The sequence below is a fragment of the Argiope bruennichi genome, chromosome 4, assembly GCF_947563725.1.
Source record: "Argiope bruennichi chromosome 4, qqArgBrue1.1, whole genome shotgun sequence".
In the NCBI taxonomy this organism is placed as follows: domain Eukaryota; kingdom Metazoa; phylum Arthropoda; class Arachnida; order Araneae; family Araneidae; genus Argiope; species Argiope bruennichi.
This window is the reverse complement of record NC_079154.1, coordinates 65,097,231-65,112,986: the sequence shown is the minus strand read 5'-3', so window position 1 is coordinate 65,112,986 and position 15,756 is coordinate 65,097,231. Positions and strand designations below refer to the sequence as shown.

The window sequence follows — 15,756 nt, the reverse complement described above, 5'->3', positions numbered from 1 at the left end:
CCCAAGTCCTTCCAATGAAAACTAATGTAATATTCTTATGAACAAATATATAGAAAAAATTAAATCATTGAGAAATATTCTTGGTTCATTAAATACAAAAGCAAAACAAATTCTTTCAAACTTTTTATTTATAGTAATTTACAGTTTTATCAAAACAATTTACATCATTTCACACTCCTTGCAAAATGTATAGAGGAACAACAAATGACTATTTGTAAAATTGGGAAGCCTATTGCATGTTTTAAATTAAGCGGTAGTCAAGAAAGCGCTTTATCCCAAATATAACAGTTTGTACCCAAAGCCAGTCTATTGAGAGGTTCATCAAATTTCACATAAAGCCTCGACAAACAGTATATTTCTCACAGAATATCCATAAGCCTAATCCAATAGATTTACCAGAAAGCTCCCCAGTGAGCGTAGTTGGGTGCATGGTGTACATAAGCTCCGGGGTGATGATAGTAGGGGGCATAATTGAAGTGATGCACAGGGGCTGCTGGTACTTCTGGAGCCTTGGGAGCAAGGGCGGCGATAGCAGCGGCATCATCGGCAGTCTTCTTGTCTACTCCAATGTCTCCAGAAGGTTTGAAGCCATCAGGTCCAGCGGTGTAGCTGACGGTTCTAAGGTTGCCATTGGGATCGACGTAGCTGTAGCTGCCAGAAACAGAGCTGCCATGGCCGCTTTCGACTCGGCTGTGGCCACCTGCATCACCAGCGGCATAGTGGAAGTTGTAGGAGTCACCTGCGTGGTTGACACCAATTTCGGCGGACATAGCCACGGCGAAAAGAAGAGGAAGAACGAGCTGAAATGCGAAATAAGAAGATTCGTATCAACATAATAGGATAGATATTTTTCAAACGAAGCAGTTGGATTTGTTTTAATAAAATAAGATTAATTTATTACAGAATATTTACATAATACAAACATATATTTTATGTTAGCATTGTAAAATGAATCTGGAAATATTATATGATGTTAATACTATTCGTCAAATAATAAGTAGCTATAACAAGATAGGTAACTGAGAGATTGCAGTACCTTACTTGAGTTCTAGAACTTGCAATTTTCTTTATTAAAGATGATTTCAATAAGAATTTCTAAATTTATAAAATTATATTTTTAAAAAATTTATTCAGAAACACTAATGAAGAGGAACAATTCCTAATATTAAAAAAAAAAAAATTGGTAAGAAATTGTAAGTTCCCAAAGAGTGCCGAAGCAGGTTCAGTCTTTTTTGGAAAGTAGAAATAATTCTTTGGTAAGAGCAGAAACTCTGAAGCGATTTAAATCATTTAAAGGAAAATTTATAACAAGATTTCAAATCGCTCTGGAGTATTATTGAAGGTGTATTTCAGAAAAAAAATAAGCAAAATTCTTAAATACCTTTTACATTTTGGTACTTAAAAACTACTGATAAAAGTATTTCAAAGGTAACTTTTGGGAAAACTAACGAATATTAAAAGAATTTCCCTGTATATGTGTTGCTGATACATGTTGACACGTTTCAGAATACATAAAGTAACATGAAGTACAAAGTGCATAATATCAACAATTCGGCTTTAATAAATTTGTTTCACCTTAAATAATTTAAAATTAATAGAAATCGGTTTCTTAAGGCGATTATTATTATTGAAAGCGATTTAATAATAATCACCTTAATTCGGATTCAATGAATTTTCACCTTTTTTATGGTTCAAGGTAAATAATCAAAAGAAAAAAAGTCATTTCAAAGCTAATTAAAGCTTTATTATTTCTAGAAAAGTTATGATCTCTTATTAACTTAAATAAAATAGGTTAATAATCTCTTATTAACTTAAATAAAATAGGTTAATATTAAATTTTAGTATCAATTTCAGTATATTTGATTCAAATTAATATTGATTCAAACTGTAATCGTGTATCACTTTTAAAAGGTAAGTAAAGTTCTTTTTAGATAGAGAACAATTCAGTTATTGGTCGTTTGTGACTGCATAAAATATGCTAGTTTAGTTATGAAAGTTATGTTATAATATTTCATTTAGAGTGAATAGGGTTTTCCTGGAAAGAGTTTATAAATATATTCTGAATACTATCAGAAAATTGCAGTTTTATCTATATGAAAATTATTGAAGTTTTATCTTTATAAAGATTATTGTCCTATAATTCTTTTAAAATCAAATTAATGTCTTCAGATGTAAGGAAAACTTCTGTTTATTTCATCAGATTTAACCAATTAATCATCTTAAAATGTAATGAAACTAGGAGAATCATTCATACTCAATAACAGAACTGAAAGTAAGAATATGAAATATGGAGAGAACAAAAGAGAGATTCAGAAAAATGGATACTGTTCATAACTGAGGTCTTCAAATTTTCTAAAAAATTGTGGTTCGAAATATCATCAAGAAATTATTGTGTTTTTGAGATTTGTACTGCTTTCACGTTTTAGTTTTCTTGATACACAATAATAGATTTAGGAGCGTATAATTAAATATAATGAGCTCAAATAAGAAGGGTATATTCCTTTTAAAATGAAATTTAAAGGAATAATAAATATTTTCTTGACAAACATTTACCAAAACTCATCCCTATATCAATTTTATGGAATAAGGTCTATTTTTCATTTCACACATAAATATTTATCACATAAATTTCTAATTAAAAATTCTTCATTTCATTGTTAAAAATTATACTGTTATAATAAGATAATTTTCTTCTTATTATAGTAATATAATCAAAACGCTATAAAGACTTATGATACTTTAGAATGTAAATTATTTCTGAAATTCCAAGTAATATCAAAGATATTTTACTAGCAATTGCTGGACTACACTAAATATAAATTTTAGCATGTCCCGCTAAAGTTTGGGGTACTTGTATCTTCTCCCAAGTAAAATAAATTCAACAGAAAGTTGTAAACTTAGATGGTATAGATGGAAAATATATTTGCTTATGTTACTGGTGAAAAGGTACAATTTCTCGAGTTTTTAAAATTTTGGTAAGAATTTTGAAAGATTCCAGGGGAAAAAAGTCGAAGTCGTTGGCTAACTTTCTAGCGAAATTTAAAACATTATTCAAAAGAATACTTGTTAAACCTTTTAAATTACTTAAAGAAAGATTTATGATACAATATATAATTTTTTAAAAAATTTAACAAAGCAACACTATTATCAACTAAGTCAGATATTTATTTCAGAACCCAAGATTAAATGGAAAGTTAACTGAAAAAAGTTTCGTCAATTTGGTGTTTTCAAAACCACCTATTGATCAAATTTAGCTACCAAATCGAAATTTATATGAAAGAACATCGAGTATAAAGCAGGAATGAAGAGAAATGGCGAAGAGATTCTAGAGTAATAACAGAAAAGGAAAGAACTCTGATGAAAGTTCAGCAGCAAATAAATATTCTAAAAATATTGGCAAACACTTACGAATTTCATTCTGAAGACAAATGGATGTAGGCAAACAGACTGAAACAACAGTTGTTAACTTGTGTCTTTCGCTGGACACTTAGTGTCTTTATATACTCTTTCTTTCATGGTCACACTACATGTTTTTAATTCCTTAGCTTAGAAAATGATATGACTGGTGATGAGAGTGAGACCATTTAATTAGCTTGAGGCTAAGATCGTCTAAGAATTGAATTTATTCGGAGAAACACCTTAATTATCGACCTTTTTTTTATAAAGAAATCCTTGATCAGACGGCAAAGATAAAAAAACAACTAATAAAAAATTTCTACTCATCACTTTCTTGGTGAAGGAAGTATAACGGTATTTTCAGAAAGAAAAAAAAAGTAGGAAAAAAAAAATACAACTTTTTGGGTGTGTCTCGGTGGTGGGAAGGCACCTGTTTTCTAGACGAATGAAGATGAATTTGTCCTCGAGATTGTCCATGGGTGTAGATGGGGGTGCTCCTGTGAATGATAATGATGGAATGTATACAGGAAAATACAAAGTTCTTTTTTTTTCTTTTGCACTCAAATGAGAAAGGATGCGCTTGTTATAGAAATTTAAAAAAAAAATAACAATCAAAGGCTTCTAAATGGACTTAAGATGTTCTTCGAAGATGTATAGCTTATCTAAATGGGTCAAGGCTGTTTTTTTTTTGTTTTTTTTATATATATATATACATTCAGAATATTCGTATTGACAGTCAGAATGTATAGCAGTTTATTTTGTTTTTTTTTATTATATTTTCAGAATATAGACATTTTGTAAAAAATTGCTATTGGAAAACTTACATGGTTTATTAATATTATCCGTTGTCATTCTGAACTATTATTATAGCTATTTCACTAACAATAATTGATTCATTTAGTGCAATTTCATTTTGAACTGCATAATTGCACTTTGTACATATGACTATCCATTTCATTAAGTGGAGTAATTACTTGATATCTGACTGTTATTATATGAATTTTAGCTTAATTCAATAAAACAATTAATGGAATTAATTAACTAGTTCAAAATTCCCTAGATCTTTGAAATATTGTCAATAACCCATTTCATGAATAATCACGAAGTAAACAAATGTTTTTCATTTTAAAATTCTCATTCTAAAAATGCCTTCTTTTATAACTTCAGTTCTTGAATAATTAGGAATACCCTTTCTTAATTCTGTTAATTGAAAATCACTTTGTAAATAATAAACTTTTTAAACTTCCATATATGATAAAATCGCTTTCTTTTCGCATAAATTCTATCAATTTCACATCGACACCAGGGAAGGTGCAATAATTACAACCTCGAAACTATTGGTAAGTATCTTAAATTCAAATATATTTTTTAAATATTTAAAGTTAAGATTAAATTTGATATATATACTTTCTTTCAATATTTCAATAAATTAATAGCATCTTCAACTAGTTTATAAATCAAATCTGGTAATATCAAACACATATTTATTACTATTAAAAATAAAAACCCTTAACTATTTTATTTAAAAGCATTGAAACTTTTTAAAAATGAATTAAGCTAAACTGACTGAAAAATGTAAAAATTGCAATCACAGAAGTTTTATGCGTTTTTAAATTTAAAAGAATATGGCATTTGAGCTATATTTTAAACAAAATAAGTATCAAAAGTCCTTTAGAAAATAGAATTGTATTTATTTGTTTAAAGTAAAGAAGTTTCAAAAAAGACGTTTTTGTATCAAAAATAAGAAGAAGCAGCTGAGTTTAGCGAAAAATTCTCTTTTAAGTGTGTTATTAAAGCAATTTTAAGTGGAATTCCTGTACATGAAATAAAACTTCACTTTCTAACTAAGCAGAGATGTTTCCTTTTTTTTCATATTAGTAAATAAATACGATAAAATGTTGTCGTAGGAATGTAGATGTGGCCTATAGAATTATTCTTTTAGAGAAATCGATATATATATTAACACTAATTTTAAAAGCATCAGCTATCTTTTTAAAGCCACTTTATCTTTCAATTATTTTTAAACCAACCTCTTATAGGTGCTTTTTATTGGAATAATAAAATGAAAATCTTTAATATGTTTGCAATTAAAGATATTGTGATCTGCTTTAGCTACTGTCCGCATATGCAAAGCGGAGGATCCAATGTATGAAAACTGTAAAGATTTATTGAGACAAGGCTGAAAAAGAACTTTAAAAATTTGTTCCTGATTAAGAAGTTCGATCCTCCTGACTCAAGAAGTCCCTGAACCTTCCTCCAGAAGCTGATTATAATTTCCCTAAACTTTTTCTATTCCTGAATTATTTGTTTCATTAAAATATATTAAACATATCAAAGAGAAGCGGGACTAGACCTCTCTTCCCCAGAAGTAATAGCAGTTTTTAGGAAATGGTCGACTTTTCCATTTCTTTTCAACATGAGCTTTCAACCGGGGAGACCGATCAAATTTTTATCTTCAAACATATTCTTTTTAATCTTATTATAAAATTCGAATTAGTAGTCAAAATGGCAGATACGGAAGAAGGATCTCCGTAAAGATATTGATTTTACATTTACTTTAAACAACCCAATTGACTGCTGCTTCGGCCAATTCTGCAGAAATACTGAGTTGAAAATATTTAATCATGAATTTTAATGTTAATTTTAAAGAATACACATGGGGAATTCAGTATTATACACTCATTCCTGGATCCACATATCATCACTATTGCCAACTTTTTTTAAAAAACGATCGATTAATGTTCAAAGCAAACGCTCTTAATTTTAAAAAATGTTAAAAAAATCAGTAATAAAAAGATTATTAAGAACCCATATAACACTTAACCCAGATTTGAAGTTTAATATATTAAATGCAGCTGTGATACGAAGGAAAATGATTCCATTCAGGGTATTGAGAACACTGTTGGATATAATTTGAGCAAAAAGTTATTTGAACACTGTACAACTGGTCTATCTGAATTTTAGTAAAGGTTCCAAAAACCAGCTCCTTAAAATAGAGCCTTTTAAATCATAGTTACACAAAAATTTAACAAAATCTTTGTCGATGCGCCAGTTTAATTTTAGAATGCGATTAAAATTAATAATAAGATTTAATGTTGTTCTAGGAAGTTCAATAATATGAGTGAACCAGATAAATTTATTGTCTCTATGGAACCCAGAATTTTTTTGGTTGTTACTAATTTTAATTTTTATGTTGTTAATTTTAAAAGTAGGCTTTCGATTTAAAACGGCGGAGTTTCTTTTTGAAAACTGACGTGAGGTTGAATTTCTAAAAACATTCATCTGACACTTTTCAACGGACAGACGAAATTTCAAATTAGTACATTAAAAACAAGAGGAGTTTTATTAGTATTTGATTCCATTTCTCTAGACATCCGTTCTTCGATAATAAGGGTCAGGTCGTCTGCAAATGCTTAGATAAGAATATCAGATGAATTTATGTTAAAAATATTATTAATATAAATTGTCTAAATAAAAGAGGCGATCATCGACCCCTGGAGATAACCCCTGAAACATCTACGACGTCCTTTTTGTAAAATACTCTCTTAGAGTTCAGATAATGAATTAAGAAAATTCTTATAAAACAGTAGTACTTTTAAAATGTAGAGAATGTTGAAAAGAACTGACCAATTCATATTATCAAAGGCCTCTTTAATATCTAAAGAAATAAGAGTAACATGTATATTTAGAATCAAAGATTTGTTTGTTTGTTTGTTTCTTACGGCACTTGCCACTGACAAGCCCGCTGTTACGAAGACAGCGATTTAAGCCTGAGGGGGAACGTCTCTTATTTTTTATAGCAGCGCCAACTAGGGCCAAGAGTACGACTTTGCCACTCACGCATCATTCATTCGCTTGCACAACCCCTTTTTACAGGAGGGCACATTCACACATCTCACAGATAGAACAACCATGCCCAAACCGGGACTCGAACCCGGGACGCCCAGATCACGGGGAAGACGCGCTACCCCTATGCCAGGACGCCGGCATCAAAGATTTAATGTTATCATTGATTTTATATATAACGACTTCAGAGCTGCGGCTTTCCCAAAATCCAAATTGATTGTCGTGGAGGATTTTATTTCCCACAGCCGAATAATTAAATTTAATTAAAAAAGACTCTTTTCAAAACTTTTCAAGGGAATAGTAGAAAGCAAACTGATCGGTATGAAGAGCACAAGCTGGAATCCCTACCACTCTTAAGTAGCTATAAGCAAAAAACATTTACTTATATTCTATTACTGAGTTTATATTTAATGATCTGTCTTGTCAATGGAAGTTAGATACTCAAACTTATTACTCGTTTCTAAAACGAGTTTACTAGAAATTCATTTTTTCTTTTTTAAAAATTTTGTGTTTATTTAATGTTTAAACATTACTTGTAATTTAAATTTATTTTAATAAATTCAATGTCAATTAGTTGAATACGCCGTACTTCCTGTCAACTCTGTTCTGTCATACATAGCTGATATACCAAGCATTGCTAAGGATTAAAATACTTTCAAATTTAGAATTTTTGATGCAAAAACTATTTTGTATAATTTATTATATAAAATATTAAAATACATAAAATCCTTTTATCGTACGAAATGTTTTTTTAACTAAGAATATCAATTGAACCAGACGATTTTTGAAAACAGCTGAATCATAAATTAATATGTGTTATATATGTACCTCAATTTAATGAACGCTTTAAAATAATTAATAATATAATAAATTTTTCATTAATAAAAAATATGAAAATAACCCAAATTAATAGTTATATATGATATAAATTGCTTATTTTTTGTTTTTAAACTTTTCTTTTCATGTTCTCCCAGAATGCTGCTTTTATTTTCTGGAATAGTTCTTCTTATGCATTCTTAATTTCTAACAATTAAAAAAATAATGTTAGGTTTATGTATAAAATTTATTCTAAAAAATTATTAAAATGAATGAAATCTGCTGAATTGAATTGAAATTGTGTCCAGAAAAGCTAATTTTTTAAACTTTAATATGCAATTAAAAAAAAATTAAAATAATATTTTTGGATGATAATCGCTGGAAAATACCAGAATTTTGCTTATTATTTATTTATTACTTCGTAGAAGATAAAGGGTAAAGATGATAAAGAGACTTTTAACGACAGTAATTTTTCACTCTAACTAAAGAAACTTAAGAATTCTTTTATAGCTAATAAAAACGTTACAAATTACATTTTCAAAAAAGTATCAAAAAATAAAAATAGACAAGTTTAAAATATCTTCTTTGCCAAGCGACGGAGTATCGATGATTTTTCTTATTTTTAAATCGTGTGAATCTATTCAATTATTTATCAAATTTTGAAAAATTAATAAAAACGGAAGTTAAACTGTGTGAAAATAAACTGGTTAAATTTGGAATTTTAAGTTAGAATAAAAATATTTCTATTGGAATTATAATCTCTATTTAATTTTTTTTTATATCTCTAAAAAAATACAATTTTATTTTATTTTATTTCTTAATAAAATTGTTGACCGCAAATTCCAAGATAGCGGAAATAAAATGTATCACAAAAGTGATCGTGCATCGAAACATTTTCGGCTAAATTTGTAGCCAAAATTATCGTCCGTCACTTTTCTTTTATTCATATGTATATTTTGGTAACATTCTAAAAACGTTTGGCTCTAATCTTTGCTTGCTTACTTCTCTATATTCTATTTATTATTTTAAAATAGCTCGTAGTCGTAAGGAAATAAGAAGTAAATTTGAAAAGTAATTATTTTTCCTCATAGTGGTAATCTATTCGGCAAATAGCTGTATTATTAAATTTAAGCCAATTTATAGAGCAGCATATGATGAAACGATTTAAAGAAGAAAATCAAATAGAAAATAAGGTAAGAAAAGATCTTTCATCGAAGTTAACATAATGTAATAAAAGATTTATAGTTAAAAAAGTTATGAAAAATCCAAACTACAGTGCTGTATGAATTTTTGACATAGTTTACCAACATGTTTGCTTCTGCACAAATCATACGACGAGTGTTCAAATTTGCTGGTTTGTATGTATTTTTTGTAAAAAATTTTTAATTGTGCAAAAAAAAAAAAAAAAAAAAAAATAGAATGCTTAAGCTTTCTTTCTCAAAATCAACGACAAATAAGCCAAATGAAACTATGCCTTATTTACAAATGAAGACAAATTTAACTTTTTATGGAGATTTATTGTATGGAGAAGAAAAAAAGAGCGACTTAATCCAAACAAAATTGCATAACAATGGAAGTGTATATATGATAGGGTGCATATCAGTATCAGGGTTAGGCAATTTGAAATCTATTGATGGAATAATGAATTAAATACTTTAAAAAAATTATATTAAAAGATCATTTAAAATTATCTGCTCAAAACTTTAGTAGTGAAAATACTCAATATTTTTTTTTTATCTCGATAGTGATTCTAAACACAAAGCTATCTTGCCTCTGGTGTCTATATAATTCTTCTTCCAATCCCCACACCTTAATTTTCAGCTTTAAATCCAGTAGGACATATTTTGCGAGAATTAAAAGTGAGAATAAATGAAGATACAAAAATAATATGGAGATTGAACTAAAAATTGTGCTGATGGAAGAATGAAGAAACATTGGTCCAATAATAACCCGCTACATAACCATTTATTTAAAAACTATTGTGGATACTTCAGAATACACTACTAAGTATTAACTGATTAAAATTACACAATATTTATTAATAAATAGAGATTTCTTTAAAAGCGTATAAAAACTTTTTTGAAATAACGTTTTTATTTCTTTTACATTATTGATTTTTTTAAAAAAGGTTTTGTATATTCTTAGAATATTTTATGAAGTTTTTTTTTATAAACAAGTATAGATAGTATTAAAAAATTATCAGTGCAACAAATTAATTTTTTATTGATGAAGAGTAAGTATTTCACTAAAATTCTCAATTATACGAATACTTATGGGAGCCACTGTACATATAGTAGCAGCGACTTTTATTTAAATTAAGAAGGCGTCTTCGGCAAGTAATTTTAGTGTGCAAGTCCGCTTCGAGGTCAACTCTCTCAAGGCCACTTCTACTTAATTACTTATTAAAATGATTTTTTTAAAATATACTTGCTGTCATTTCATTTGTAAGAATCTGTCACAATTCATTAGTTTAATATTGTTTATTAAACCTGTTAAATAGTAAAAAATAATTATCTGTACTACTATTTTTAGTTTAAAAATAGTCAATTTCTCTTGTTGAACACGTTTTAAAACTCAATTGTTCTTCTCTTTAAGTTTTTGTATAAATCGTTTTTTTTAATTGTAGTAACATTCGCATAAAAATTACAGTGAAGCAAAGTTCCACTGTAATTTAAAAACAGCGATTTAGCTCATTAATTGTGATATTATTTTATTACATATGATTTACATTAGTTACAGAATTCATTAAGTTGCGAACGGTCTTTGAATAAAAATGAGTTAGAATAATTACAATTAAAAAAATATATATTCTCTCACATCCCTTCATTGAATGTTCAAGGCAACTGATCGACCTTGGGAAGGTTGAGATTTGAAAAGATTTCCTCTCATGACAGCTCTTGTTCATAGCTTCCATCCCCTTTTCTCTCTTAAAGAAATTTCTCTCTATATAAATATATTGAGGAAATTCTAAATAATATAAATAAAATTGAAAAAGATTTGTTTTCTTAATTTCATTCTGATCGAATAAATACGAAATCAGTTTACGAGCAAACAATCTTACGAAAAAGACCTGAATGCACTTACATTAATTATTGAAAAATCATCGTAATCGTCTGATATTTGTATCATTTGATTATAAATTAAGTAATTGGTATGAAGACTGTTAATAATTGGTGTGAAAGTATGAAGACAATGGCTAATTAGCCTATAGACCCATTCAAAGACTTTTGCTGCTAAAATGATGACTTGAGACTATAGATTTGTCTAGATTTATACATGATTTTAATTTTTCAATTTTTTATTCATATATAATTTTTATTTAATATTTATTTTAATTTTTACAAGAAATATATACTTTTGAATTATTCCCAAAGAGAAAGAAGAAGAAAAAAAAATTAAATAATAAGAATCTTTATTTTTATAAATCTACGATTTTAAATATTAATTGCATAAAAATTGAGAACATTTCTTTTATAAAATCGATATATTATTCCAGTGTAAGCATTTTATGTAATAAATACATTCTAAGATATTATCAACATTTTATGACTTGCATTATCGAAAACTAATTCAGATAAAGTCGAACAACGTTAAAAAAAAATCTTTATACATAAATTTGTGCCTGTTGATATTTTTATAATGTGGTCTGAATTCTGTCATGCGATTAGAAATGTGTAACAATTTTCAAAAAAATGTGGCCATGATTTTTAAAATTTGACCAAGTGTTTTTTACATCTTTAGTTTCGATTATTACTTTCCTTTCATTATATCAATACATCTATAAAGACGATAATCCTAAAAACCACCAAGATACATGAATGAAATTCGATATGTCACCTGTACGAGAAAACTGGCGGTGAATGACACATTTTGGACAAAATTCATCTACAGGAAGGAACAATTTTTCAAAATAAAGAATCAGCTTTCTTCAAAATCTATTTGAAACTGGCATGAATGTTCGCTCTTGGAATTTCTTATATATGTACACACAATATACCATATACTACTTTATTAGCATTAAACCCCGCAAGTGCAGGAATAATGCAGCAGCAACATATTAAGCGATATGAGCACACATATAGAATTTTATCATCACCAGCATTCGCTTCCGACTTTCATGCATAATGGTCCAATCAGGCGCGTTTTGTGCTTGTTAATATAATCGAAAATATCTAATAACGTATTATAGATACGTTATTAACGCCTTTTTTTTTTCTTCCCAATGGGCACGAAATTTGGCACAGATGTACAATTATGGTCCCAAGATCATGTATTAAATTTCATTTATCGAAGTAATTAAACTTTCAAGCAATCGCGTTTACATTTACGTTAATAGAACGATAAAGTAATTAACTGATTGAGTTTAAAATTTAATATACATTAATAGTTCTGGTGATAAACTGTTGCCATATTTTATCCATCTAGCTTGCTAAATTTTTGAGGAAATTTTTTATATGAATAAGGACAAACAAACTAATTTCTCTTTGGCAGAATGGATGACAATAAAATCAGATGTCCAGCATTTTGCAGATTTAACTGTTGTTCAATGGGTTGTCAAATTTTTTGAAAAAAGCCTATGTCAACAGTTCATTATGTACTACTTTTACGATGGGATTTAAATTATCAGTAGCTTTTATATTCAGCTCTTCACACTTCCATTCTGAAACAGTAAATATTTTTTCCGAAAAAACTTTTTATTTTTTGCCGAAAGGATCCCAAAGGATTTGCTCCATATTGTTGCCACCCATGCTGATGCAAACTATTGTATATTCGAATTAAATATTATAATAACTTAAATATAAATTTTGTTAGAGATATAATTATTTTGAATGCGATTACAAATACAAATATCTTACAAAATGTTTATCATAACCATTAATTTGTTCGAAACTGTTCGAATACACTTATATTTATTTCATGGCCAATTTTATAGATCCTCCAAATCTGCAGGTTTTTCTGATACAAAAAAAATACATACAGTCTGTTTAATAAATTTTTATTTGACGTTGAGTCAATGAGTAAGATCATGAACATTAAGAAAATATAATTCAGTCCCATGTAAATCATGCCAAATTGATAATATCTAAACGTGTCTTCATACGGAAGGAGTCGAGTGGCTCGTTGTGCTATACCCAAACCTAGAAAAGTCCTACAAAAAAAATTGTCCTTGTAATCGGTCCACAATTCAAGAACACGAAATATGCATCGTATTTTTTCATGATTTCTTACGATGTTAAAGTTCTTTTTACTCTTTCCTTGTAAATTCTTCCCAGGAATTTATAAATTTTGTTTTCCATTTACTGCCTTATTTGGTTATTTTTCCTCTTTGAGAGTTGAAAATAATAATAAAAAGAAGAAAAAAAAGAAAGAAGAAAGGAAATTAACCAAACAAATGGAACACATTAGAAAACATACGACACTGAGTCCCTAATAACACAATCCAATATATTATTATGATATTAAGAATCCCAATATATTAGTGTGTTATTTTTACATTATCCTAACAATATCGTTTTTTTTATTTAGATTATCACTATTATTTAGAATATTGTGCAATATTTGTGCTCTGGATTGATAATTAATAAAGTGAAAAAGTAAAAAAATGTCTATAACTATATAGACATTTTCGAGTAAACTATAAAAATTTCATCTCAATCTTTCTGAAGTTTGAGAAGAAAGATTGAGATGAAATTTTTATAGTTTTAGTTTCTTGTTTGTTTATCCCCCCCCCCTTACCATCTAAAGTTTGCATTCTTGACTTTTTGTTTGCTTTTGTATTGCTTATATTTCGCTTTCAAGTTGCTCCAACGGAAATATATCTCATTTAATACACATTAATAAACCATTGTTATTAATCACTCCTCGAAACCATAGAGAGTGATCTCTATCAAACTTTCTCACACACTTTCTAATAAATGTATAAAATGTTTGCGTATATTAATCTTATGCCTTTGGCAAATAATAGTTGCGAACAAATCTATTAGAGTACGATCTTTCGCGATAAATCACTAGGATGTTTTTGATATACAACAGGAGTAACTTCCCTGCCACTTTCTTACACATTCTCTTGTAATGGTCTTATCCCTTCCTCTTCTTGTAAAATTATTGGCCTTGAGTAAGACTGCGAATCCCATGCAGCCTTACCCAAGTATTTACCTATGTAGTCTTACAATAGTCTAGAGATGCATAATCCACGATTTTTTGAATAACAAATAATATTACTATTGTTATTTTTAAATATGCGTTCCAAATATCTGTTATTTCAATCTTATTACTAATTAAAAATTATTACTTAATATTAAACATAAAATTTATTAATTGTAATTAATACTTAATTTACTAATTTAATTAACGTGTAATTGAATTAATTTATCTATTTCAGCTTACTTCTTAAATTTGATTTTTTTCAAAACTATTTATTTATTAGAGTGAACCATTTTCTGGGAAAGGTGAGCTAAAAATATATGTCGTTTCTTTAAAATGTTTAATTTAGTCCTATATTCTACCAATAGATGGCGCCAGCAGTAAACAGAATACATGTAATCAAAGTCAATCATGTCACGAGCAATTAAAAATGATCTGTATGGAATAGTGCATCATCAAATACGAATATCGGTCACCCCCGTAAAGTTTGACTTCGCACTTTCCAGTGAAGCCTCGCACTTTCCGGTGAAATCACCGCTCCGATAAATTTCAGTGATATGCAATTCAATGATAAAATACGATAATTCCAATAACCGGTCCGTTCACTTTTCAATCCAATCACAGATTTCTTTGGAGAGCTTCCATTGGACAGATCGTATCGATTGTTACTTTCTATCGTGATCCAAAACCTGTAATCGAAATATCATCAGTAAGATCGTATCAAGGATTTGAATCACACCCCACTTTGAAAAGTATCGATCACTTGTATTTGTGACTTTTTGATATTGGTTTCGTAATAACCGCTCTTAAAATATTCGTCATCCCTACAATAGTCACAAAATGTAAATATCTTGTTTGAATAAAATATTTTAACTGAATTTATCGTGAAAATACGGATTTTGGTGTCGACTGATTAAAACCAAAATTTGGCACAGAGCTATAGATGTTTTACAAATCATATACCGAATTTCATTGATATATGCCATCGTGTTTGTGAGTAGTTGCGTTTTATGTATACAAATGTACAGACCGAGAAAAAGCCAACCCTAAGATAGATAGGTTCAAAATTTGATAAGTATCTACATTTTAGAAATGGAATCTGTGTACCCAATTTTATTTCTGTAGTTCTGTGCCTTTTACAGTTATTGATTTCACGAACAAATAGACAGACATCCTCTGAATAAACTTTGTGGAAATTGGATAAAAATTAAAAAATTTAATCGCAAATCTATTTACCGAATTTCAGTCATCTAACTCATAAGCTATTTTTAAGCTATCGTTTTCATAGGCAGCCATAATGTCAAAAAAAAAAATGTGTTTTCTGAACTCAGGGAGGCTTGGAGCGTGGAGATTCGTTAAAATCTCGAGTTCGAATTTTTTCACGATTTCAATATTTTATCTATACTTCGTATACAGAGAAGTAAAAAAAGATAAGACTATAGTTTTCTAAAATACAAAACAGACAGAAAATTTTAAAGTAAAGATTTTTTTTAGTTGAATTTCATTAGTATTCATTTAATAAATATGCACTAAGAAAAAAAGAGCGGGAGGGGG

The 15,756-nt window shown here is 28.4% G+C and overlaps 1 protein-coding gene across 1 annotated transcript; it reads right to left on the bottom strand.

Moving 5' to 3' along the window:
* Nucleotides 1-110: 110 nt before the first annotated feature.
* Nucleotides 111-3,560, bottom strand: LOC129966003 (adult-specific rigid cuticular protein 11.9-like). The gene is made up of 2 exons (XM_056080332.1): nt 3,409-3,560; nt 111-800 (listed from the first exon to the last, which is right to left on the bottom strand). Exons 1-2 carry the CDS (start codon nt 3,415-3,417, stop codon nt 393-395), a joined length of 417 nt encoding a protein of 138 aa, XP_055936307.1. The 5' UTR covers nt 3,418-3,560; the 3' UTR covers nt 111-392.
* Between the last annotated feature and the right edge of the window lie 12,196 nt (nt 3,561-15,756).